The sequence below is a fragment of the Zootoca vivipara genome, chromosome 11, assembly GCF_963506605.1.
Source record: "Zootoca vivipara chromosome 11, rZooViv1.1, whole genome shotgun sequence".
NCBI classification, from domain to species: domain Eukaryota; kingdom Metazoa; phylum Chordata; class Lepidosauria; order Squamata; family Lacertidae; genus Zootoca; species Zootoca vivipara.
Genome location: NC_083286.1, coordinates 54,217,740 through 54,243,535, shown reverse-complemented (window position 1 = coordinate 54,243,535; position 25,796 = coordinate 54,217,740). Strand labels below are relative to the sequence as shown.

The following is a 25,796-nucleotide window of genomic DNA, read 5'->3' as shown; positions in this document are numbered from 1 at the left end:
ATCATACTTAGTGTATGAATTCAAGAAGAAATAAATGAATGACTGCAATTTCTGGATGCGAACAGTACTATTGCAAACCTGATCAGGGCAGGTTACAAGGGGATAAATACTGAAATTCCCTTTCGTCTTTTTTATTATTATTTTAAAAAAGAAAAAGGTCTCAACAAGTCTGCATCGCAGATCAATTTGAAAAGCACAGGCCATGCACCTTAATTGTTTTCCTGGCATCACAAACGATCACTAAGCGCAATGGGAAAATGGGCATGCCCTTCCAAGCCCATGCTTCTCGCCCCCACCCCCAAATGACACAGACATGAAGTGTTAAAGCAGCAGATGGCCGCAGTGGAGAGGGCAGGAAGGGGGGAGAGAGAGAAGAAAAGGTTGTAAGATTGTTGGCCAAAGATTTACTCGGCTGCATTTGCTCCCTAATCTGACTTGCTTGCCTTTACGCGTGCTGCGGACATTCGCTCTGCACCAGGGTCCCTAATGGGTTTCCGTTGCTGCTGAGGGTCAGCTTCCTTCATACCAGCAAAGGAGTTGGTGTGTTTGTAACAGCAGCGGATTTGTAGAAGAGTTTGGATTTGATATCCCGCTTTATCACTACCCGAAGGAGTCTCAAAGCGGCTAACAATCTCCTTTTCCCTTCCTCCCCCACAACAAACACTCTGTGAGGTGAGTGAGGCTGAGAGACTTCAGAGAAGTGCGACTAGCCCAAGGTCACCCAGCAGCTGCATGTGGAGGAGCAGGGAAGCGAACCCGGTTCACCAGATTACGAGTCCACCGCTCTTAACCACACTGGCTCCCAGGTAACAACGAAGGGGCAGAAGCTGCAGTGAAATGAAATGCATGTTGCGTCGAGATCGGCACGAAGGCATTGCACAGCGGCAGACCCCTGCAAACGGTTTAGCACCGAGTGCAAGGCAAACTGGTGCTAGATCATCTGCTCCCAAAGAGATTATCCTTCTTTCCTTCCTACAAGCATGGTAACTCCAATGTGCGTTTGGAGCTCTCCAGCCTGCAATGGCATTTCCATTCATTGTATCCCTTTGTTGTGCGTGTGTGTAGATCTGATCCCTCGACTGAAATGAGCAGGGTAAAAGCCACGTGTGCAAGAACTCTGGAAGCAAATGCAGGTCTCCAAATTGATGTGTGTTCACCAAGAGGGTGTGAGGAGGGGGGGGCGGGAACTTGTACCACTGTTTGAATTCGAGAGGCAGTTATGCATAAACCAAGCTCATCCATTTCCTCCCACCACGTTCGGGTAATAATAACTTAAAGGGTACAAAACAACCCACAAATGAAGTACGTTCAAGTGAAACTCTTCTCCACTCCACCCCACCCCTTTCCCAGGTGCCTTCCTGCCCCCCCTTCTGAGTTATTGGTCATTCACACTTTTAAAAAGAAAAGAAACTTATCAAAATACCAAAACCGGGGGGGGGGGAGAGGAAAGAAACACACAGAGAGAAATCTTTCCATAAGCTATTTCTCAAAACAGAAAACAAACGAACAAAAAAAGTTTGCATGAAAAAGCAAGCACTCGGGAGGAGATATTTAGCAGCAAAGTAGTTATAAAAGGTCATTGTTGAGTCCGGCCTAAGTCTCTCGAGTCATCATCGGTTATTGAATATAACCTCCAACCAGCAAGGGCAACTGCTGATGAACTGTCTCGTATAACACTGGCCCCAGCCTTTCACAAAGCTGATTTGAACGGTGAAGCCAGTCCACGGCTGCTGCATGAATTCGTGGTCATTGGGCCTCTGCAAGCTGTAGGCTTTCTCGTAGTCAAACGCTTTGATGGAAAAGCCTGGGAACACCTTGTGCACTAGCAACGTCCTGGAGTCGGGATTGTCCAGTGTGGCCGACTTGATGAAAATGGGGTAACTGCTGCGGTTATAAACCCATACCCCGTCGACCTCCTTGGTCAGCTGGATGCCATAGCCGATCTTGCTGCGGACTTTCTGCACCAGCTGGCTTTTATTGTCCGAGTTGAGCTGTCCAAGGCAGAAGCCATTCCCCTGAGGTAGATCATAGAAGATATCCAGGCACGGTTCTTGGACAGAATACAGCCGGCCCACGCGCGTTTTTTCTTCCCAGTATGCAACCACGCACCAGTGTGACGGATCCCCCGGCTCTTGCAGAACGTGGGAATCTGGAGGAAGAGAAGATGGGAGACCAAAGTTTAGCCTCACAACAAAACAACAACATCAACAACAACAACAACACAGAATATGAACAACTATACATGCCCCCTGTCATTTAATGAACATATAAAGCTCTCTTATGAACTCTAGCTCAGTATTGACTGGTACCTGTGCTACAAAGTCTTGGGCTAACAATGGAACCATCTGCATTCAAAACATGTGTTCTGCCAACTCAGCCAAATAGTCACAACAATTGTCACAACAGATCTACGAAGCCCCTTCATTTGTCTTCTCAGGCCCACCAACTCTCCTTCTTTCCACTAAGTGTGCCAGATAATTTATGTTTTTAGCTACAAACAGAATACACACATTCATTTGCATGAATCCAACAGAGACCAAACATTTCCCTTGTTTCTTCTGCAACCGTCTTATTATGGAATCAATTAACCCAAATGCAAAGAAGTTTGCATTTGCAGCTAAACATTAGAGAACTGGGCTTACACATCATTAAAAAAGGGGGGCTCTAAGAGAACCCAAAAATACACACAAGTAAGAGCCTAGATTATTCAAGAATTGGGCCAAAAAAATCATGTTGTGGTAAAGGAACTGGCTGAAGACACAAAACTACAGCACAATGTGCCACTTGCATATCCCATAACTGATTTATTCCCCACCCCCACCCCCACCCCACAACCTGGCTGCAGCCTTCAGGTCCTTAACACAGTCATTCAGTTTAAGCCACCGGCAAATCAATGGCAGATAACTTAATACCAAAGACCTGCTAATCAGCCGCAGACATCTTTCGTGATGTCAAGTGTGGGTAAGCAGGGCTGACAGCGAGGGATCGCAGAGACTAACCCGCTGGCGTACATCATCCTGTTCTTAAAAGCCAATCCCTAGCTTTGTTTCATATAATAAATTTTCCTCTCGTCGGGAGGGAGGGAGACATAAAAGGAGAGTTAACCATAGCTCCATCCAGACTGGGGAGGTAGGGCAAGATCATCTGCTATAATTTACAGGCCTTATTTAAGCCTATAGGCAGATCGCTGGTCATAAATGCTCAAGGATGCAGACGTCAGATGAGCTATAAATCTGATTGAATTGCAGTTAGACTGTGGTTTGTGGTAGCAGGGGTGGAGACCGGAAGTCTTGCATTTGTTAGCAAAAAATGCAGTGGGGTGGAGAGGGGGAGAAGGGGGTGGGGTGGGGAATCTGCTTCCCTCTCTTTCTCAACTCTGCCTCTCTTGCTAAACAGGGTAAAGGAGGCAATTATCACCATGGCGCTGGAGGGGAGCGTTGACTCCAAATCCCTCTTTCAAAGTGCTAGGCAACTTGCAGAGTGCATCAACTCAGTTCTGATTACCCAGAAATTCCATAATGCTATTTACAGACATATGAAGGCCTGGGAACTATTAACCCTATGCAAAGTTTCCTTTTTACTAAAAAGGGACAGAAAATAGGGAACGGGGGTGGGGAGAGCAGTCCCGGGGGGGGGGGGGGTGTCTCACAACTCAAGAATATTTCCACCAGAGTCTTCACGAACCTGCCATAACATCCCTGGGTGTTAAAACAGCAGTCAGGAGCGTGTGAACACTTCCCCCCAAAATCACCCTCTACCACAGTTTAGTGTGGCATTTGCACCTTGCTTATTTTCCCTGATCAATCCTACGCACACTGAACTCACAAGCCCCGTACAGGTGAGCCTTGGCGAAAATGCAAGAGTATCTGCGCCAACGGGCTGCCAGCTTCCGTTCAGAGAAAGGTGTGGCAAATCCACAGGTTGCTGAGATACATGGACTACCGAGAAAAGGTGCACGCTAAATTGGATCAGGTGTCCCAGCTCCATGCATGCAGTGAAGCAGGTCGTCAGATCAGGGAGATAACCCAGTTGTGCAGCCTCCCTAGGTGCAAACTCAAGTCTACCATCACCAATGCTTACAGTGCCGTGCGCATATAAGCCTGTGGCCCCATAGCCGCAATGTAGAAGCAAGCCGTCAATACTGTAAAACAGAATTTATGCCCTAATCAAATATTTAGGATCTATGGTGCTTTGCTGTTTTCACCTTGGAGGCCAGCAACATTAAAAAATAAAATAAGGGTGGCGAGATCAGCAGAGTTGACGCTTCTCTTCAGCTGTGGCTCCCACACTGCCAAGAAAACCAAACCATGGAGGCAAACCAAACCATGAGAGGCAGGAAAGAGCTCTAGCTCTACGTAGAGCACTTGCTTGGCATGCAGAAGGTGCCAGGGTCAATCCCTGGCATCTCCAGGGAGGGCTGGGAACGCCCCTAGCCTGAAACGCTGCTGCCGGTCCGAGTAGACAATATTGTGCTAGAATGGACCAATGGTCAGACTCGGAATGCAGCAGCTTCCTATGTTCCTCTCGACTATTTCCCGGGAAGGATCCCTGCGAGACCAAGTTTTCCTACAATGAGCTGGCGATGTCGGGGGAGCGGTTTTCAAGCTGGCAGCTACGCCATCGAGGAAACCTATCAACCGAGCCAAAAGCACATCGTTCTGCAGCTCTGTTTTCTGCACCCACTTCCAACTCCTTAAAGCCAACCCTCCCCTGATCCGAGAGCAGTACATTGTATTTCAGTTCGCAATTTTTTTTTTTTAAAAAAAACCCACCACATTTAAGAGGGAGGGAACAGTGTTGTGCAATTTAAATGTCGGCTAGGAAAATATTTCCTTGGTAGCTCGAGGCAGTCTCTATTTATAAAAAGAAAAAGAGGAGAGGTAGTGTTTTGGGAATCATAAAGATAATATTTACAACCCATCCCTGGGGACCAGGGGGAGGAAGACCCTCTCCCTTAAACTGCTCAGGCCTGTGGGATGGGCTGCCCGTATTTTTGAGGTAGCCCTTGATTTTGTCTTTCAGCTCTTTGCCCCCACACCCCCCACACCCGGCCGCCTCAAACAGTCCCCTTTCTGTGCCTCACAATTCTTTGTTTCAATAAAACTATCCCACTGAAACCTGGCACCGAAAATGGGGGGGGGGAGAGAGAAGCTGAGTTAAGGGGAGGGGGTTGAAAAGGGCTGGAGGGATAGGCAAAGAACGCTCGTATCAAGTTACCTTTAACCTAAACTCTCCAGAACTACTTCAAATGTAGTCATCGGTGCAGAATACAAAGGGGATGTATATTTCTTTTTATACAAAAATAAAAAAATAGAAAAGGTACAGAACTATTTCCCAGGTTAAAGGCAGGGGGGGGGGGGTTGAGAATGCTTTCATGGAAGGAAAAAGGAAAGCGAGAACCAAAGGCAGAGAGGCAGGGAATGTCTGTGTGTGTGAACATCTCTATCTGTGTATCTGTATAGAAGAAGGACCTTTCTTTCCGTAGCTCCCCTATTTCATGAAAGAAAATCCCTCAGACGGAATTCTTTCCCTTTCATCTCCTTGGCCCCGCCAGTCCACCCAGCAATTTTCAGACAGACGTCAGTTAAAGAGAAGTTTTCAGATTATGTTAATTGCTGAGCCTAGATAAATTGCAGGCTCCTCTCTCTCCCAGACAGGGAGACTTCTCCATTTACGTATATGTCCCTTACAGCTAAGAACTCACCACACAGGCAGGTTACAGTGACCTCCTTGAACGCCAAATTTCCTACCGTACATGGATGGCGGGCGTACATGCATGCGCGCACACACACAAACGGTGATGTGCAGCTACTGGATGGGTGCATTATGACCCTTGACCAAGCGGAAACTCCCCCCCAATGTGAATGGCCACTTGCACTGCCATCTCAAGTGGCAAGGAGACTCTCGAGATCATGTGTAGGCAAACTAAGGCCCGGGGGCCGGATCCGGCCCAATCACCTCCTTAATCTGGCCCACGGACGGCCCGGGAACCAGCATATGTGTCCTTTTATTTAAAATGCATCTCTGGGTTATTTGTGGGGCCTGCCTGGTGTTTTTACTTACAGGTAGGTAGCAGTGTTGGTCTGACGTAGTCGAAACCAACTAAGTTTGTCATTGGTATGAGCTTTTGTGTGCATGCACACTTCTTCAGATACCAAGAAGTGTGCATGCACACGAAAGCTCATACCAATGACAAACTTAGTTGGTCTCTAAGGTGCTGCTGGAAGGAATTTTTTTTAATGGTGTTTTTACATGAGTAGAATGTGTGCTTTTATTTAAAATGCATCTCTGGGTTATTTGTGGGGCATAGGAATTTGTTCATTCCCCCCAAAAAAAATATAGTCCGCCCCCCCCCACCAGGTCTGAGGGACAGTGGACCGACCCCCTGCTGAAAAAGTTTGCCGACCCCTGCTCAAGATCATGCACACTCCAAGATTTTAGATGAGGTGTGCCTCCAAGACTGTCGCTATTTTGCAGGAGGAATTCAAGCGCACAGCATAAATTTAGGTTTGTGCAACTGAAATGGATTAAGATATACTCTGGGTGCCCTAAGAGCAACAAATCCGCTTCAAAAGGAAATCATTTTTTCTTTTTTTGCAGTTAGGAAACTGGCGGGCGTTGCAAAAGTGTGAAGCGGATTAAGCACAGACATCAAATTGTGGTGTGCCATCTCATTGCCTGCCTTTGTGTTGTTTCTCAGGCTGGTTTGTTGCTGGGAGTGCTAAGCATCCACAACAGACCAAAGGAATCCTACCAGCAGTCAGGTTATCGTGGGTTGCAGCTACTTGTGTGCACATCAGCATGCAGACCAAGTGAGACCAACCAGGGCTGCAGACCGAAGACTCACTGGCTTCTCATTATCATGCAATGCGCCTTTATCTCTGCAATTCTCACTTCCCCAGTTGCAGTTCACTGTAAAATGGGACTTAGCACTGGAACAGCCAGCAGTAGTAGTAGTTCCAGCTGTCCCAGGGGAGCCAACTGTGCAGATGGTCTCATTATTCAGTGCCATGGTTGAGCAATTCGTTCAGAACCAAAGGCCAGATTAGCAATATATCATGAGATAAGAGAATCAAAGCCCATTTGCATTTTCAGCTGCATGCAATTAGCGTAATTTGCTTATCGTTTTCATGAATGAGGCAGGTGACAAGCTACTGTTTGCCTGTTCGTGCTGCATTCAATCTGCAGCAGAGTCTTATTAGTTCTGAGATTGCCAGCATCAAGGGTGAAAAACCCTCTTCCCCACCTTTGCAACCCACTCGACAGACATAGCCATGCATGCACAACAATCTTAAGGTGGGCTGCATGACTTAATAGACATTTTTAAAAATGTCTATTAAGTTAAAGCTTCAGTATTTTACTTAAACAGAAAATAACATCCATTAAAAAGAGTTGTGAAACTGCTCTGCAGATGAGATGGAGCTGTGACGTCACAAGTGCTCACCAGTCGGTGCTCTGCATAGCCACTTTTTAAAATGGAAGAAACATTTCCTCTTGAAGCCAATCCTGGACAGTAAATTGTTCTTGTGCATACAACAGGAGTTGCACACTTCCACAGTGGCGTATTCAAACAATGCACATCCACATCAGCCTTGAGATTATCAAGACTGGTTAAGAGTCCCAAAACTGCGATTAAGTGCCCTAACCTAGGAAAGTTGTCAATATGCGCCCCAGGCTTACTTCTGCACTCACTGCAAGAGGTTAAAGAATAAGCATTCACAGTATTAGAGACTGAAAACAAATTTAATTTTCTAGAAGTTACCAACAGAGTAAAAACATATATAATTTCTGTGGGTCCATTCTATCTATAGCTAGCCATAAAAGTATAAAACTCTGTGATAATAAAGGTATCTAGGACAGTACAGACACCCCATCCTGATGTGTTTTGGACTACAACTCCCATCAGTCCTAGCCAGCATGGCTAATGGTTGGGGCTGATGGGTGTTGTAGTACGAAGCATCTGGAAGACACTAAGTCTGGAGAAGGCTGAGGTTGTACTGCATCCCTGAATTTACTCCCCTGTCGCTGTAGTAAAGAATTCCCAACTAAATCGCCAAGAACAGATTCAAAGGGATTTCTGGTTGCAGTTAATTATTAATATAATTGTAGATGGATTTTGAAATGCTAATATGCCTCCAGAGACCCCCCACCCCAAGTTAATTTAAAAAATAGTTAGAGGTACGCAGAACAGTTCTGGATCCGATTTTGGGCTCAGCACATCAAGCAAGATGTTGCTGAGCAAATGCAGTCAAGGGAAAGTGTGAAAAGAGATGTCACGTGAGAAAAAGCTGAAGCAATGCCTAGCCCACAGAGGCAACGTCTAGGAATCTCTTAGTAAATATAGTTTTGCAAATTCACCTAGATAACATAACGCAAACTAAGAATAAAAGGACAAGGCTTACGTTATCAGGAACGCTACCCAGCCAAGCTGGCTTAAAGGGAATGAACTTATCAAAATAACTTCCAAGCCACTTTTACTTCCTTAACCAAGTGTTCCTTCTGCAACCGAGAGAAGGCCAAAGGCACCCCCCCTCCAGTAACTAGTACAAGGGAGATTCACAAAAATGTTTTTTAAAAAAACACAGGATGTGCAACCACAAGGCTAGCTATCCCAGCAACAGACACTAAAACTGTTTAGATTCAGGTAGGTAGCCGTGTTGGTCTGACGCAGTCAAAATATATTTAAAAATTGTCCATCGGCACCTTAGAGACCAACTAAGTTTGTTCTTGGTATAAGCTTTCATGTATCTGAAGAAGTGTGCATGCACATCAAACGGAATAAAGGTATTTCATATATAACAATGGAAATGTGGGTCAGAATTTGGCTTCTGGAGGGAGTGAGGCTCTACTTACTTTGAGCAAGCTCCAAGTTGTTAATTCATAGCATTTTAGCGTTGGAAGGGAAACCCCAAGGTCATCCATTCCAGCCCCCTTGCTCAATGCCGGCTCTACAAAGCAGGATGTAATTGCAGCAACACTAATAGATGGCCTACTCTCTGCTTAGATATTTCCAGCGATGGAGATCCCATCACCTCCCAAGACGGCCAGTTCCACTATCAAACAACCTTTCTTGCTCAGAAGTGTCTCCTGTTTCACTGAAATCTCCCTCCCTACAATTTCTCTGTAGCGAGCAGTTTGGGAACATGTCTACACACCTGTTTAACGACTTTTATTACACATTCATACACACACACCCTTATTTTCCAAGGTCCTCAAGGTGGTGTACATGATTCTCCACCTCCCCATTTCATCCTCACAAGAATCCCATGATCTCCTGACCACCTGAATGGATGGTGCATGCAGGTTAGTGGTCTACATAACTCCAAAAATGTGTGATTTATGAACCACCAGGCTAAATATGGACTTCTAAGTCATGCAAGGTACTTGAAACTACCATCCTCTCTTATCCCTGGGTTGCCACTTGTAACTTGTGAACTACATTCAACTTGATGGATCTCGACCTCCTACTTCACATGACGCAATGTTTCACATTACAGTTTGTGTTCTCCCACACCGTATTCAACCCGCTTTTTGGGGGGGGTCCCTCCAAGACCACCAGCAATTCTCAAGTAGCCCACCCACCACCCAAAATAATCAGCTTTGAGAAATAATGTCTAAGCGGTGCTCTCCTCCAATCTCTCCTCCCCAGCTAAAGAATAATGAAAGTTAAGCTTTGTGTATGAAAATGAGTGTGCGTGTGTTGCATTTAGGCATTGCATCAGTGTTAGAAGCATCGATGTGCAGCGCAGCGGAAGCGCAGGCAATGTAGAAAACACCAAGTTAGATGCCCCCAATGACCTGACTTGCCTCACCGCACCTTAAAGGTACCCATATTGTCAAATGTGTGAATGGTGACATGGGGTGCAAGAACGTAACGCACGCCCCCTCCCCCCCAAAAATTTGTGTGTCATATCATTAGAGAGGGATTGTAGACCTACATTTCCTAGCATTTAAAAAGGGGTCCTTGGAAAGCAAACATACATTGATTCATAAATGCTTCATTAGTCACTGCTGCTGCTGTCTAATTATGACAAGTAATCAATTACGATTGCTACGAAACGATCCAAAGAGGAAGAAGACGAAAGATGGAGTGGAGGGGGGGGAGGGATTCCTTTTTAAAGCCTAATTGTTTTTTTGTTTTAAAAGCCAGCGGGCAGAAGCCACTGAGTCCTCGAATGAGTATGCTTTATAGTTAGGGAACACACACACACACACACACACACACGCCAAGGAGGGTTGGCCTGGCTGTCTCTGGTGGTTAGACTAAAGCCAGCTGACTCCAGCCTCCTCTGTCCCAGGCAACAGGCCTCATCAGCCATGCAAATTATAGAGTTCTGTGGTGTCTGAAGGCAGAGTTTCTACTTAGCTCAGAATAAAAAGGAGTCTTAGAAGGGCGGGGATCAAGAAACCCAGCCAAATCCATTCATAATATTTACAGTAAATGGCCCTCTTTGCTGTTGTTTGGTATGAAGCCCAGCCTAATTATTTTTGAAGTTTTAATTTCAAAAACCTTATTTCCTCCTCGGTGTCTCTTCTCTCCTTCGACTTAAATATCCCCCAAAGCTCTCTGGTTCTTCCTCCCCCCCTTCCCCTCCCCTCCCCGGCTCCAGAAGGGAGTCATTATCATTAAAAAAATCTCGACTGCATTTTGGAGAGTGCACGGGTTTTGTTTATCCTCACAGCAACCTTGTGAGGTAGGCTAGGCTGACCCAGAGAGTGGGGAGGCAGGAAAAGCACAACATACTTATTCACGGTCATCGTACCAGCCCAAAATGTCCTATAGCTATAACTAACAGTACTATAAATGAGGTCTGCCGGATAGCTCAGTCAGTAGGAGATTCTTAATCTCTGGGTCGTGGCGGGTTTGAGCCCAACATTGGGCAAAAAGATATGCTTTTGGTTTCTTCCAACTCTGCAATTCTATGAAATATAGTAATAGGCAGGAGGGAAATGGATCTAATTACATCACGCTGGAGGTGAAGTAGAGCAGGCATCCCCAAACTTCGGCCCTCCAGCTGTTTTGGGACTACAGTTCCCATCATCCCCGACCACTGGTCTTGTTAGCTAGGGATGGTGGGAGTTGTAGCCCCAAAACATCTGGAGGGCCAAGTTGGGCCATCACTGGGTTCTGGGTTCTACGTTTGTGACCAATGTGGCATCTGAACCAAAAAACCCTGGAATATCTACATCGATTTCACTGAAACTGACCGGCCATTTGGGGTGGGTCTTTCTTTTTTGCATGTGATAGGTTGTAAGCTTCATTGCTCCCCCCCCCTTTCCGGCACAGCTATGCTAAGAAACTTTGCAAATGCCTAAACAACAACAACAACAGTATCATTAAATATAAGCCAGTACTGAACAGTATACCAATTTGACACTAAACACTCCAGGATTTCATAGAATCATAGAGTTGGAAGAGACCACAAGGGCCATCCAGTCCAACCCCCTGCCAAGCAGGAAACACCATCAAAGCATTCTTGACATATGGCTGTCAAGCCTCCGCTTAAAGACCTCCAAAGAAGGAGACTCCACTACACTTCTTGGCAGCACATTCCACTGTCGAACAGCTCTTGCTGTCAGGAGGTTCTTCCTAATGTTTGGTGGAATCTTCTTTCTTGTAGTTTGAATCCATTGCTCCGTGTCCGCTTCTCTGGAGCAGCAGAAAACAGCCTTTCTCCCTCCTCTATATGACATCCTTTTATATATTTCAACATAGCTATCATATCACCCCTTAACCTTCTCTTCTCCAGGCTAAACATACCCAGCTCCCTAAGTTGTTCCTCATAAGGCATTGTTTCCAAGCCTTTGACCATTTTGGTTGCCCTCTTCTGGACACGTTCCAGCTTGTCAGTATCCTTCTTGAACTGTGGTGCCCAGAACTGGACACAGTACTCCAGGTGAGGTCTGACCAGAGCAGAATACAGTGGTACTATTACTTCCCTTGTTCTAGATGCTATACTCCTATTGATGCAGCCCAGAATTGCATTGGCTTTTTAAGCTGCTGCATCACACTGTTGACTCATGTCAAGTTTGTGGTCTACCAAGACTCCTAGATCCTTTTCACATGTACTGCTCTCAAGCCAGGTGTCTCCCATCCTGTATTTGTGCCTTTCATTTTTTTTTGCCCAAGTGTAGTACTTTACATTTCTCCTTGTTAAAATTCATCTTGTTTGCTTTGGCCCAGTAGTCTAATCTGTTAAGGTCATTTTGAAGTGTGATTCTGTCCTCTGGGGTATTTTTTTTTGTCCTCTGCTTAATGCCTCGTTACATTCCACGCAAATACACTATGCTTTCTTCAAATGTACTAATGGGAGAGAGGGAGAAAGAAAGAAAGAAAGAAAGAAAGAAAGAAAGAAAGAAAGAAAGAAAGAAAGAAAGAAAGAAAGAAAGAAAGAAAGAAAGAAAGAAAGAAAGCAAGCAGAAGAAAGGAAACCCTTCTCAGCGGCAACACACGGATCAAATGTTCTCAGCCTGCAAAAAGCGAAACTTAAGGCATCCTTTTTAGCCAAAACCCACTAGGGCTAAAGCAAGTTATTTTCCTAGAGAGTGAAAGAAAATGTTCCTTACGCACAAACATAAGCAGCTCATATATATATATATATATGAATGAGAGAGAGAGTTTGGAAACAAAAAGTTCTTTTCATGCTCCCTCCGTTCTCATCCAGCCCAGATCCTCCCCCCCCCAATAACAATTATGAAAACTGTTTAGATGGGGGCGGGGGGAGGAGGTTTGGCATGTTGAACGTTTACTGCATTCCAGCCAATAAATTCCATTCCCGGATCTGATGGAAGAAAAGCGCCAGCCTTCCTTCCCCCTTTTCGCTTCTTCCCCTCCCTCCCTCCCCCTGGCTTTCATTCCCTTCTGCCTTTCTTTACAACCTAATACCCTGTCGACTCAGGGCCAGGGCCTACTTAGGGGGAAAAACAACACAGAGCGCCAGACTGGAGACAGCATGCAGACTGAAAAAGTTAATCATTACTTCTGTCTGCCTTCATAATCTAATCACTTCTGTGCCTAAGCGCAGGCAACAAAAGCTCTCTCTCCCTCCCTCTCTTTCTCGCTCTCTCTCTCTCTCACACACACAGAGCCAACTCTACAAAACCATTGCCCAGTCCTGCCTCTCTCTCTCTCTCTCTCTCCCTGCCCCCAACTCTCCAGATAGAAACCCAAGTGACCCCCAAAGTCAAGAATGAAAGCTAATAGCCAAAAGCAACAGAGAAGGCTATTTAGACTAGCTCCGCATGCTGCTTATCTGGACACACACCCTGCAAAAAAATAAAAATAAAACCCTCTCCCTTCGCCCGGCCACCCACCACCCACCTCCTCTGTCTCCTACCTCTCTTGGCAGATTAATAACACTTAACAATTAAGACAGTACATTACATTGGTGAAGCTAATCAATCTTGCCAACATTCCTGGGAAGCAGGCTGCAGGAGAGAGAGGGGGGAATTACTTTTTTTTAAAAAAAACCTTCGATTTTAAAAGTTAAGAGGGTGTTTGCGTGGTGTGTAGCAGGGATTCACTATGTGAACTAGCAGAGGGGCAGGAAACTGCTCCAGCACAAAGTCTCTAGCTTCTTGTGCACTTGCTTGAACTGTTGCTGCTGAAGCATCGTGCAGGCTGTTCATCCCCTGACCTAGTTTGCCACACCAGGCTAGACTAGGAGAGAGGGAGGGAGTGAGGGGGAGAGAGAGAGAGAGAGAGAGAGAGAGAGAGAGAGAGAGAGAGAGAGAGAAGAGAGAGAGAGAGAAAACGATCAGAAACTGCTGTCACTACAAAGTGGGTTAAACCCCCAGCAGCCTGAGCTCCCGTGACAAAGTCCGGTTCTGTCTAGACTGCAGTATCTGTACTGTATTCAGGTCAAGTTGCCACTAAGGCCTTTATAAGGAATAGTGGTTGTATGAGGTACTTTTTTTTCTTTTCTTTACATTGCAATGAGGTCGAAGCAAAATTCCAAGTATGGTTGATACTTGGCCAATAAATTATTCTATTCTATTCTATTCTAGTCTAGTCTATTCTATTCTATTCTATTCTTACCGGCTTCATTGCTACAGAAAGGTGCTCGCAAGCATAGGATAGCCAGCATCAAACCTGTGTAAATAGGGACATTTCTTATCCTCCATTTCCCATCAGTGAACAAGCTATCTGGACTTTCCATACAATATATAATTGATATTTTCGAAATCAATCAAATATATACACACACACACTAAATGCAGGCACAATGGCAGACAGAATACAGTAGCTGGAGGAGGTACATAAAAGGGATGCCAGGGACTTTTGGTTTAAGTGAGAGAGAAAATATGGCAACCTGGAGGAGACACTTGGCAGTGGAATTGTGGTGGGGATGGAACAGGTTGGGAAAAGTACATGGACTCAGAGGTTTTCCAGTGAAGCCAACGGGCACGTGCTTTATGACCAAACAATTCTTCGCACAATGGATAATTAGCCAATGGAATTCATTGCCACAGGATATTGAGACTGGATCTAACATAAAATGATTTGTAAAACAGTGACACCGAAGATAGGCCTATTGATTGGTTCTGATCATGGTTTTCAGAAATGCATCCTCTTATGTTCAGAGATGGCATGCTTCAAAATACCAGGAGCTCAGGTCAAAATACAAGAGCCTAAAACAGAACCACAGTCTGCCTGTGAGCTTTCTTGGAGCATCTAGCTAGTTACCTCGACATCAATTCTGCCACCTCTGCTCTTTGTATCAACCACCAATGTGGTTCCACACAGATCAGAGGGTTTACTCAAAGCTGCTTTCCATCTAACAATAATACTTAACAATAGTATCTCTCTTTGAATTGGTCAAAACACTTCACATGTGTTAACTACTTGTGATCCTGACAACAACCCTGGCCATGTGAGTCTTATTAACCACCATTTTGCCAATGGCCTGACCACTCTATCTATTAAAAATAGCAAGCAGTATGGGACTTATTTTTTATAGGGCTTACTTCTGAATAGACAAGTATACTTGCAGCATAAACATCCGGAGCTGGTTAGGAATTCCAATGTGCAATCTTTCACAGGCATGCTCACCAGGCACCAAACTAACAGCAGGTGAAAAAGGCTCTGTATAATGAAGTCCACTAATGCTTCAAAGTGAGGGGATGTTTACCCCATTAGGGTGTAAAGAAACAAACATGAACAACTGTGGGACCTCTGTGCTTTTTTATTTAATCATGCGCTGCACTGCAAAAAGGCTAAAAGCCTCAGCCTGGTTTCCAAATGACCACCTGAGCTCTGAGGACATAGATCTAAGTTACTTTCCCAAAACTACCATCACTTACAGACCATTCACGCTTTAGGGAGCAAGTGCATCAACTCCCTATATGGGAGAATCTGCAAAGAGTCAGTGAGAACGCCCAATGTATGTCTACAAGTATACAAACTTATACCTCCCCCTTCGCATCATTTGGCTTTTCGGACAACAGTGTCTACTCCCGGTGGCAAATGTACCTGACTGCATTTGTGCACCATGGTTAACCGTGAGTGCCCAGATGGCCCCCACTTCACTATTCCCTCAGCACCAGCAGGAGCAAAAAAACACAACTCCTGGTTTAGTGTTACACCTGAACCCAGGGTCATGGTTTGTTTCGCTCCAAACAAACCATGATGTAGAGCCAAGGTCTGTTCTTGGCTTACCAACTGTGATCTGCTTGGACTGAAGCAAACCACAACCCTGGTTTGGATGTAATGTTAAGCCTGAGATCATGGTTTGCCACTTCTGCTTGAGCTGGGGAGGGAGTGATGAAGGAACAATCTCAGTGCTCACAGTAACCTGTAATCTAATCTATGATCACTGCAAATCAGCCCTTAGTTGATTTGTGATTTCGAAGGTGGTGCTGCAGCATCAAACAAGCCCATCAAACAAACCAGCACAACACAACAACCCTTTTTCTAATTGAAATCAACAACAGAATGCGACAATTTCCAAAGCCCATAAGACCAAAGCAATTTTCTAACTCTGCCGTATGTTTGGTTATGGATGCAAACCTAATGAAGTGACCAACTTTTAAGAATACCCATGCTGACTCAGACTAATGGTTCATTTATCTCACCATTCTGTCTTTTGACAGTTACCAGTCAGGTATCACAGATGCTCACAAGTAGGACATGATTGCAATATTTTATCCCCAGTTTTCAGATCTTCTACCTTCAGGAATCCCTTTCTGCACAATCTTTTCTGCCATGGAACCCCACACAGCCAAAGGATTCTAGAAAGATACATATTTCTGGTTGTACCACAAGCTTTTCATATGGATTTTGTAGTTTGCTTTTGTTGTTGTTCTAAGATTGTATGTTAAATTCATAAATGTTATGTACAATTCGAACTAGACCACTGGCCAAATCAGCAAAACAAAGCTCGAGTTTTAGCACGCCAATAGCAACAGGTTCATAAAAGGGGGTGGGGGCAAGTGGCTCTATTTATTTCTTGTGGCTGCCAAGCTACATCACTCTTATCTAGACACTCATACAGCAGTTTGTCGTAAGGATCAATGGGAATTTTATTGTGCAATCTTTGAATGATGGTTTGTTTTATTGGAGTTATATGGACTAGTTATGTATCATTTGTCGACATACCCCTTTTTTAATCTGCTGATGATGCTGTGTGCTGTGACCTATGGTCAAAACAATGAATTACTTACAGAAATAAATAAAAAAATGCGTTTTTGCAAAAAGCTTGTCTGTTACCACTTAATCGTCCAATTGGAGAAGAACCTTTAATATGTTTCCAAGAAACCCCGGGATTCTCTGCAACACGGTTTGGAAACCAGCAATCTTTTTTCTTACTCACCTGAGTAAGTATTAGTCCATCACAGCTATCCTTCATATTCAGCCCTAACCCTCAGTGTGGTAATAATGCTCTGGAACTCCTGGTATCTATGAATTAAGTCCGCCCATGCTCTCATTACAAGTGATACGGCCTGGGGCGAACTATAGAAGCAACAAAGTGAAAGCTCTTTAGACATTCTCAGCTTTGGTTAATCAGGCATAAATAAAGAGTTGCTTCAGAAGTTAATGAACTTCTGTCCAACTATGAATGCATAAGTCACGGTGTGCCTTTCGAAGGGAGGGTGTTAAGCTACCCAGACAAGAGCGTCCACTGAAAGTTGGCATCACACTCACTTTGAAAAGATAAAACTTGATTTAGGCTTTCTCTAGGCAGCAACATGGCACTGTAAATAACATCTAGTAACGAAGAAAATTGCTAAATCCCAAGGCTGCTTATCAGATATATTTCTCATATGCATATACATTACACACATTCACATCTTGTTTACAGGTATACTCTGCCTCTTTACTGAAGCTGAATGAAATCCCCTGACTCAGCTACTAGAACCCATAAAATACTTATCGCTCTCCCATCCGCAGGCAGCCATGTGGAGTGGGAAACCTTTCCAAAATGGAGAATTTTCCAATTCATAAGTCTATTAGAAGCAGTGAAAGGATGCAAACTGCAAATATGTAATGTTCGGCAAGCTTTGTAGTTCAATTGTTTACTGAATATAAGCAAAGAAAGCTTATATGCTAAATCATATCGCTCTCTAAAGCATCATTCTCCCCCCCCCCATTTAAACTGAACATTTTCATTACTCTTAAATTGCATAGGCAATTTTTCCAATTCAATTTTTTTCCAGAAAACCAACACCACTGCCTAAAGGAACTGTGATCTACGCATAAGGAGTCATGGCTGTTAGGTCGACACTGGTGGGCCTTCAGCTAAGAAAGAACCTACAGAGAACAATGAAGCTACGGGGTTCAAAGTATCGATCAGCCACCGTTGATTTAACAGAAAGAAGGGGAAGCCTCCATTGAAACAAAAAGGAAACACCAGGGAGATCGGATAACCCTGAAATGAGGACCCACACAAAAGGCAAGGCAATCCTATTACAGGCCACAAGATCTAAAACAGTACAAGAAAACATACATGTATTTCCCCTTCAGTTCCGTATTTTTTTTAAAAAAAAAACTCAGCACTTAGTAAAATCCAAAACCAAAGTAGAGCTGGGTTTAGCTCTTTTGCATCTCTTGTCAAAGGCAAGAAGCACCACCAATGGAGAGGGGGGTGAAAAAAAGTTATGTAGTGTCAGAATAGGCAAAAGTTCCCTTGGGTCTGCGGAAGCTTTTTCTCCCATCCATCCTTTATGCAGAGAGCAAGGTGTTACTCTGGCTACATAAGCAATAGCATGCATGCCACCACATTGAAAGCAGACCTCATTCGTGTTTTTTGGTAGTGAATAAAGCGAGGACAAACCTACACAGCATCTTAAAAAGCAGAGACATCACCTTGCCGACAAAGGTCCGTATAGTTTTCACAGTAGTGATGTATGGAAGTGAGAGCTGGACCATAAAGAAGGCTGATCGCCGAAGAATTGATGCTTCTGAATTATGGTGCTGGAGGAGACTCTTGAGAGTCCCATGGATTGCAAGAAGATCAAACTTATCCATTCTGAAGGAAATCAGCCCTGAGTGCTCACTGGAAGGACAGATTGTGAAGCTGAGGCTCCAATACTTTGGCCACCTCATAAGAAGAGAAGACTCCCTGGAAAAGACCCTGATGTTGGGAAAGATGGAGGGCACAAGGAGAAGGGGACGACAGAGAATGAGATGGTTGGACAGTGTTCTTGAAGCTACCAACATGAGTTTGACCAAACTGTGGGAGGCAGTGGAAGACAGGAGTGCCTGGCGTGCTCTGGTCCATGGGGTCATGAAGAGTCGGACACGACTAAATGACTAAACAACAGCAGCAGCAGTGGTTGTGCCCCTGCTATGTTCCTGGCAAATCCAATTCTTTAAAGGCACAACATTAATCTTAAAGTTGGACTCTTCCTTTCTGCTAATTTGCACAGGAGGAGCTGCACTAGCAACTGACTACTACTCATGAGAAGCAAGTGGGATTTTCAAGGCCTGGGCCAATGTTCACGCATGCTTTGAACAGCCATTTCCAACACCAAAGCGCTTCTCCCTCCCACGTAGATTTTAGCAATAAAGGGAGCTCAACATTCATTTTCCAGGGGCCCATCATTCATCAGCCAACCACAGAGACATAAAGGCTCCCAAGGACATACCTGAATAATCTATCATCTACAGAGACAAGACTTCCACACCAAATGTGCTGCTTTGTGTATGAGCCTTGATTGAGTAAAACTACATGTGGGGAAACTGCAGACACACACACAACAAGGGGAGCGTTGACAATGTGTGCATTTTTAATTGAAGAATGATGTTTCAAAATTATGCCAGTGGGAGGGGTGGAGGAGAAGTAAAAAGGGCAGAAGAAACAAGACAATCCACCTCCGTCTGCTCAAACTGCCTACATCATTTTGCTGTGGCGTCTTGTTGTGTTTTGACAAGTCACACTCGCTGAAGGATCAGCAAGCCTTTACACACTGACAACTACAACCCCAGGCTCTCGTTGTTATGAAAACAAACTGAAGCCAAAAAGGAAAGGGGGGGAAAGCAAGGGAAGGCAAGAAGGATGAGGTTACTTAGGCAGCAAAGGAGCTAGCCAGACTTCTGCTTTGTGCTTAGTTCAATAAAGGGAGTTCTATCACCCTGGCCAAGCAAGCTTCCTCTCTCCCTGATGCATGTGAAATTGGGAGGCTAGTCAAATTAGATGCAAACGCCAGGCTCACGCCCAGCAATTTGTAATCATGACAAGTCTACTTCTATCACTGTCTCAATCTGCTGCCTATAGAGGCAACAACATTTGCCGTCGGTTGGGACCAATGTACAGGGAAAGCAAGCTCTTCTGCCTGTGATGCTAGCTCTGAAAAGGATTGCAAAGAATGAAAGGAGAAAGAATGACAAGACTCAGGCATGGACTGTCCAGGGCAAACCTAATGAATGGACCAACAGGGCAACAGCATCAAACTCAGGATAGTGCAGGGCAACAGCATCAAACTCAGGATAGTGAGGATTTAAGGTCAAAACCCCATCATCCCAGTGACTCCACCCCTTCTTCCTCGGTTTGCTTATGGGCTTCTGCCAATCTGATCCATCCAGAAATGGATAACTTGTCTTTGCAATGAAGGCTGCACAGGAATCACATCCACCAGCCAAATGGTCTGAGCTAATCTTCACACAGTGATTGCAAGAAAAATTCAACTAATTTTCATGAACAAGGCACAGGCCAAGCTTACTGTTGAGGGACCTATTGTTTAGTTAATTTACCAGGGTTTTTATTCTGAAATAAGTCTGCCTCAAACGGGTTTTAGCGCCTGGAAAAATGTTTATATTTAGACTTTAGAGTCATTAATATGTTGAGGGTCAACAGACATCTGATTTCCCATATGCTGGCAGGGATTGCTACGTTATCTCCAGAATGGTCATCTTGCAAACTTGCAGGTTTATCTGAGTAGCCACTGTTGGGAAGAGAGTATTGGGCTAGATGTGGTTTGTCTAAACCAGAAGGACATTTTCTTGTGATCTTATCACTAGGATTCCTAACGAATTAAGATAGCTTGGGGTTTATTTGTTGCTGTTCCCGGTGCATTTCCTGAGCGATCACATTTTCAGGCACCTCTCGGTAACCAAAACTTATCTCAAAAGATAACACAAACCGCAGAATGCTAGGGTTTTTGGAGGCTAACAAAAGACCCATAGACAACGCTAAACGCTTTCTGATATAACTTGTATCTCTATTCACACCAACATAAAAGGATCCAACCAAAAACAAAAGGGGGGGGGAGATATCAGATCAAGGTCAGGGCTTTAAAGGGTGAAGCTAGGATACCACTAGCCCCTTAGGAAGGCAACTGCAAGATAATTGGCCTGAAAGGGTCTTTCCCCACCCCCTTCCCCTTTAAAGAGAAGGTTTAATTGTGCCAGTTCTTTACAGACAGTCAAGCCAGATTCACCAAGGCAGCTATAAAAGTTACTTCCTTTTTTGTTCTTGCTAATGCACAGGGAGATACTGAAGAGGCTTTCAAAGGAATTCCTGAAAAAAGGGCTGGTGGCTTAATGCTTTTCAAGGCACATGAACATACTCAGTAGCATGGGAGGGGAGAGAGAGAGAGAGAGAGACCAAATACACCAAAAATTCCCTCTGCGTAGCAAGGTTAAAAGGGTAAAGGAGGGCTGAACGAAATTTTATGAAGTCTCCCCCCCCCACCCTTCTCTTCTGTGCTCCTTCACCACCCCAAGTTGAAACCTAGATAATGACACTGGGTGGAGACCAAATTTTAATCCTCAGCAGCCAAACCAAAATGAGCTTCCCAGCCAAAAAGCTCTCTTTGCCTCACCTTCTGGGGAAGGAAACCAAGGGGGAAATCACGAAGAGATTCCCCAGTAAACTGAGACAGGAGGCAGCAAGGCAATGGTCAAGGAAAGGTGACCCTGCTATTAAAATATTTTTTGAGATAATAAAAATAAAATCAAGCACTCAGGCCCTGCAAGAGCATGTGATTCCTAGGAAAGGAGAGGGGCAAGCCTTCTCAAGCCTCCCTGTCTTTTTCACTAATTACTAACTACATTTTCCTTCCTTTTGTCCTTTCATTGTTTTTTTTAAAAAAACTTTTCTCATGAAGCAATGATGCAATATCCTATCGTGTTTCAATGTTTCCTGTTAAGAACAGGGCGAAAGTTACCATTATGTGTTTTAAAAATACTACCTGCTATCAACACAGTCCCCACCCCCCTTCGACACTGTGTCACACCCCACCCCCACCCCCAGGCTGCAGAAAACTGGCTCTCTGGTCCTGAAAGCTGAATGGTTTTCTAACTAATTTTTTTTAAGGCTGAAGGCTGTGAGCCCAGGCTTAAAAAGAGGACTCCCCCAATTTCACCATTCCACAGCTCCATTCACTCACTCACCGCCTGTGAGTCTTCCACACATTACAGTGGTGCCTCGCTAGACAAATTCGTTCCACGGGTCTATTCTTATAACGAAAAATTCGTCTAGCGAATCCCATAGGAATGCATTGAATTTTTTTTTAAAAAAATTCCCCCCATAGGAACGCATTAATTGAATTTCAATGCATTCCTATGGGAAACCGCGATTCGCTAGACGGATTTTTCGTAAAAAGGAATTAGTCTAGCGAGGCAACCTCCGCTAGAAAAATCCTTTCTTTAAGCGAAAATTTCGTCTTACAGGGCGTTCGTTATGCGGGGCACCACTGTATTTGGGCCCAGAGTGACACAGGTGGTCTAAACCAGTGTTTCTCAACCAGTGTGCCTCCAGATGTTTTGGGACTACAACTCCCATCATCCCTAGCTAGCAAGACCAGTGGTCAGGAATGATGGGAGTTGTAGTCCCAAAACATCTGGAGGCACACTGGTTGAGAAACACTGGTCTAAACCACTGAGCCTCTTGGGCTTGCCGATCAGAAGGTCAGCGGTTTAAATTCAGTATGGACTGAACTAAGTCTATGGAACTGCACTTAATATCACTTAGCTGAAAACAAGCTGGAGAGGAAGCTGCTTTGTGAAACTAGGAGGAGAGCCAGGTTGCTAAGGTATGGGTCATGCAATGCTGCTCAGAAAGATGGTCCTCACTGGCAGTGACCTCTGACTGGCCCTGCGGTCATCTTCTTTTACACGGCACCAGTAGGATTTCACTTTCATCTTCGGGAAACTGCACTGTCTGATAAGGCAGTGGCCGAGGCCCAAGTATTCGGGCGAAACAATTGCATCTCTTCAAAACCACCCGGCCAGAGTAGCAGAGGCTGAGGAGATGGGCTGCCACAGATAGTGCAAAAGCCGATAACCCCAGAGTAACCTTAGTTAATAGCCAAACAGCCGGCAATCGAGGAGCACGTTGCAGCCTCCTAGCTGAGCAAACACAGGAATGGGAAGTACGTGCTGGAAGGAACAGTCAGGGGTGCCTACCTGAGGTATACCCCCAAAGGAGCAGTCGCCTTTGCCAAGCAATCCCTATCAGTTTTCTGAGTCTTGGATCAGCAGCTGCGTGAGAGGCTGGGTTTACACACAGCAAATGTGACTCTCTCCTCCACAGCAAATACTACACACCTCCCATGGTTTCCGTGACTGCCGAAAACCCTGTGTGCGGTTAAGCTACACCCTTGAAAGTGCTGCCCTTTTGTTCACGCGGTAGTATTACAAACAACTGTTATTAAACAACCCGCCACTGCAATTTGGCTTATCGTTCAATAGCAAAACACATGGAACGAGGACATGGGAGAAATGGTTAGAAAGTTTGACGGACGGGGTGAGAAACGGAACACAAACCCCACATTGTCTATGTATTCACACTTTTACCAAGGGAAGTGGAATGTCTTTGCTTGTGCCCGCTTTTCAAGCTTTGCGCCTCTTTTCTTAACCTTACGCTACACCTTCATTCCATCATGGAAGCAAAGGCAGAGTGCCATTGGTTTCCAGGTGGCCTCCCATCTCTACACGGACCAGACACAAAATGCCTTGGCTTCAGAAAGGGCATGATGGCCTCGTGTACCTTCTGACCATACCCACCCACCCCCCAGGACCCAAAGAATAACCTAAATAAAGTATAATGAAAACAAAGGCCATGACTCTCAAAGGTAGTGCACGGAGCCACGGACAGAAACAGCTAAAGAGTGTCCAAAATAGGCCTGAAGCCACCTGAAGAGGGCCTTCATAGGGTAGATGTGGCAGAAGGTCCCAGGCCTTCTCCAGTCTGCTTGTCTCTCTCAAGCCTTTTCTGCATTCGTCAGTCACGAAATTGCAACCAATTTGCCTGAGGTAAAGCTAACTTTGTGCCAAGCTCTTAGGTATGGGTCGAGTCCCCCTTTACTCTCAAGGCAACAGCGGTTTAGATCCCTACCGGTGTGAATTCTGCCCCTTCCTTCCTCCGCTCACATTATGCAACATGTGTTAAGAGGCAGCCCATCCAGTTTGTCTGGGGGACGTGGAGGCTGTCTCCTTGGAGCACCCAAAATCACACATTAATGTCAATGTCATGAGTAGTGCAAGAGAGCGTCAGACACCCACCCTTATACATTGCAAAGCCAGCCACAAACGGGGTCCTGGGGAATGGGAAGTGCCATTTGAGGTGTTTGTGCAGACAGAAGGATTTCCTAACGCGGAGACTTCTTTTAGCTCCCTCGTGCAAAAACTCTGGCTGTTAGCTCCAACCGCACCTATTTAAAGTTGCCCATCTGGCTCCATTGCCAACTCTTACATGCAGAAGCAAACCGTCTCACGTGATAAAGCCCTCACCACTTCCTCTGGGCAAATTTTATTTAGCAGGCAGATACATAAATAAAGCCAGGCTCGCGCCATTAGGGTTAGACTAGACTTTTTAAAGTGTGATTTTTGTTGAGACTTAATCTCCCTCCCCCATTATTGGGTTTTTTTAAGAGCTCAGAAAGCCATGGAAACACTTAAACATTGGGGGGGGGGGCTGTCAAGGGAATGCAGCAGGCTGGAAAGGGGGGGGGAACCCACTATATTAGAGAAACACTCACAAAAGTTACATGGTTCTTTCTAGTAGGAGCTGTGTCTGATAAACACCATGCTTTCCTTCTCACTGCAACCAACCTTTTTTTTTAAAGGCCCAAGGAATGTTGACTTTTATTATTAATGGCTGCAATCCAGCTATAGTTAGTCATGTGACCAAGTCCCAGTGACAGCAACAAGACTTAACTTCCATCGCTGTTTACTTTAGAGTAAGTAGAGAGTCATAGAGTTGGGGCCCAACCCCCCCTGCAATGCAGGAATATGCATCTGTCCCATACGGGGATCGAACCTGCAACCTCGGCATGATCACCACCCTGCTCTAACCAACTGAGCTGCGCACATGCATATATGCAGAACAGGAGGGTTGCATCCGGACTCCCTCGCATTTTGTAGGCTTCTGAAATGTTGCTTCTCCTTCCTATGGAAGTAAAAGCCCGGGAGACAGAGAGAAAGCAGGAGGGAGGGGGGCAGTGAAGCTAGAATGAAGCGTCAGAGGCCAAAATCTACACGGGACGCCGTGCCAAGAGTGAGTCTCCTCCGCTTGCTACATACTGCTATGGTCAGATGATGTGCGAGGGGAGCTGCAATGCTTCTGTGCTAGTCTGGCAGGCAGCCTGTTTCACTTCAAAGACTCCATTGCTGTCATCTTAGCATTAACCCCTGATAACCTTGTCCTTTTGCACAGACAGACCTGAGTTTTTAGGTAAGCCATTTAATAAGGCGTAAGTACAAGCTAATGCTCTGTAAAATCCGTCTCTCTTTTTTTAAAAAAAATTCCAGCAATAAGAAAACAGGCAGTACAGGACTACATTTGAAACCATATATGGATAAATATATGTATTTATGTTGGGTGGGGGGGATTTAAATACAGTAAATGCTGTATAGCATTTTTTTAAAAAGCACTACCAATTGTTTAGATTGAAGGTACGTAGCCAGAGAAGTGTCTCAGTTTAAGATTGTAAGAGGAATGCTGAAGTGTAAACAATTGCATTTCTTCTGCAGCTATAAATTTGATATTAAAGGGGCAGGAAATGGAATGTAATTGGGATTTGTATGAATAAAATTACCCTGTCCATCCTAGTATTATTTGCCCTCAATAACACCATGCACAATTTGAAACAGAAGAAGACTCTTGCATCAAAGAGGGGATTTCCACAGGTATGCTTTTTTGCGAGTGTCACTTTCCGAACTTCCCTCTTCCGACAGGAGCCCTGCTCTCTTTATCTCGCCTAACTTGTAGGGAAATGGGAGAGAAGATAAATTTGGTCACTAACAAAACCAGGTTCTGCCATTGTGAAGGGTTTCTAGATTCTTTTCTTTTTACGTTCCGCCTCTCCATAGCTGACACAGATACCAGCTAGGATCAAAAGGCATAGTGAAACAT

The 25,796-nt window shown here is 44.9% G+C and overlaps 1 protein-coding gene across 1 annotated transcript in view; it reads right to left on the bottom strand.

Moving 5' to 3' along the window:
- Positions 1–999: 999 nt before the first annotated feature.
- The window catches only part of SMAD7 (SMAD family member 7), a 44,989-nt gene continuing 20,192 nt past the window's right edge, over positions 1,000–25,796 (bottom strand). The window contains exon 4 of the mRNA XM_035100483.2: positions 1,000–2,149. Within this exon, the coding sequence (XP_034956374.2) occupies positions 1,611–2,149 (539 nt within the window). The 3' untranslated portion in view covers positions 1,000–1,610. The remainder of the gene's footprint in view (positions 2,150–25,796) is intronic.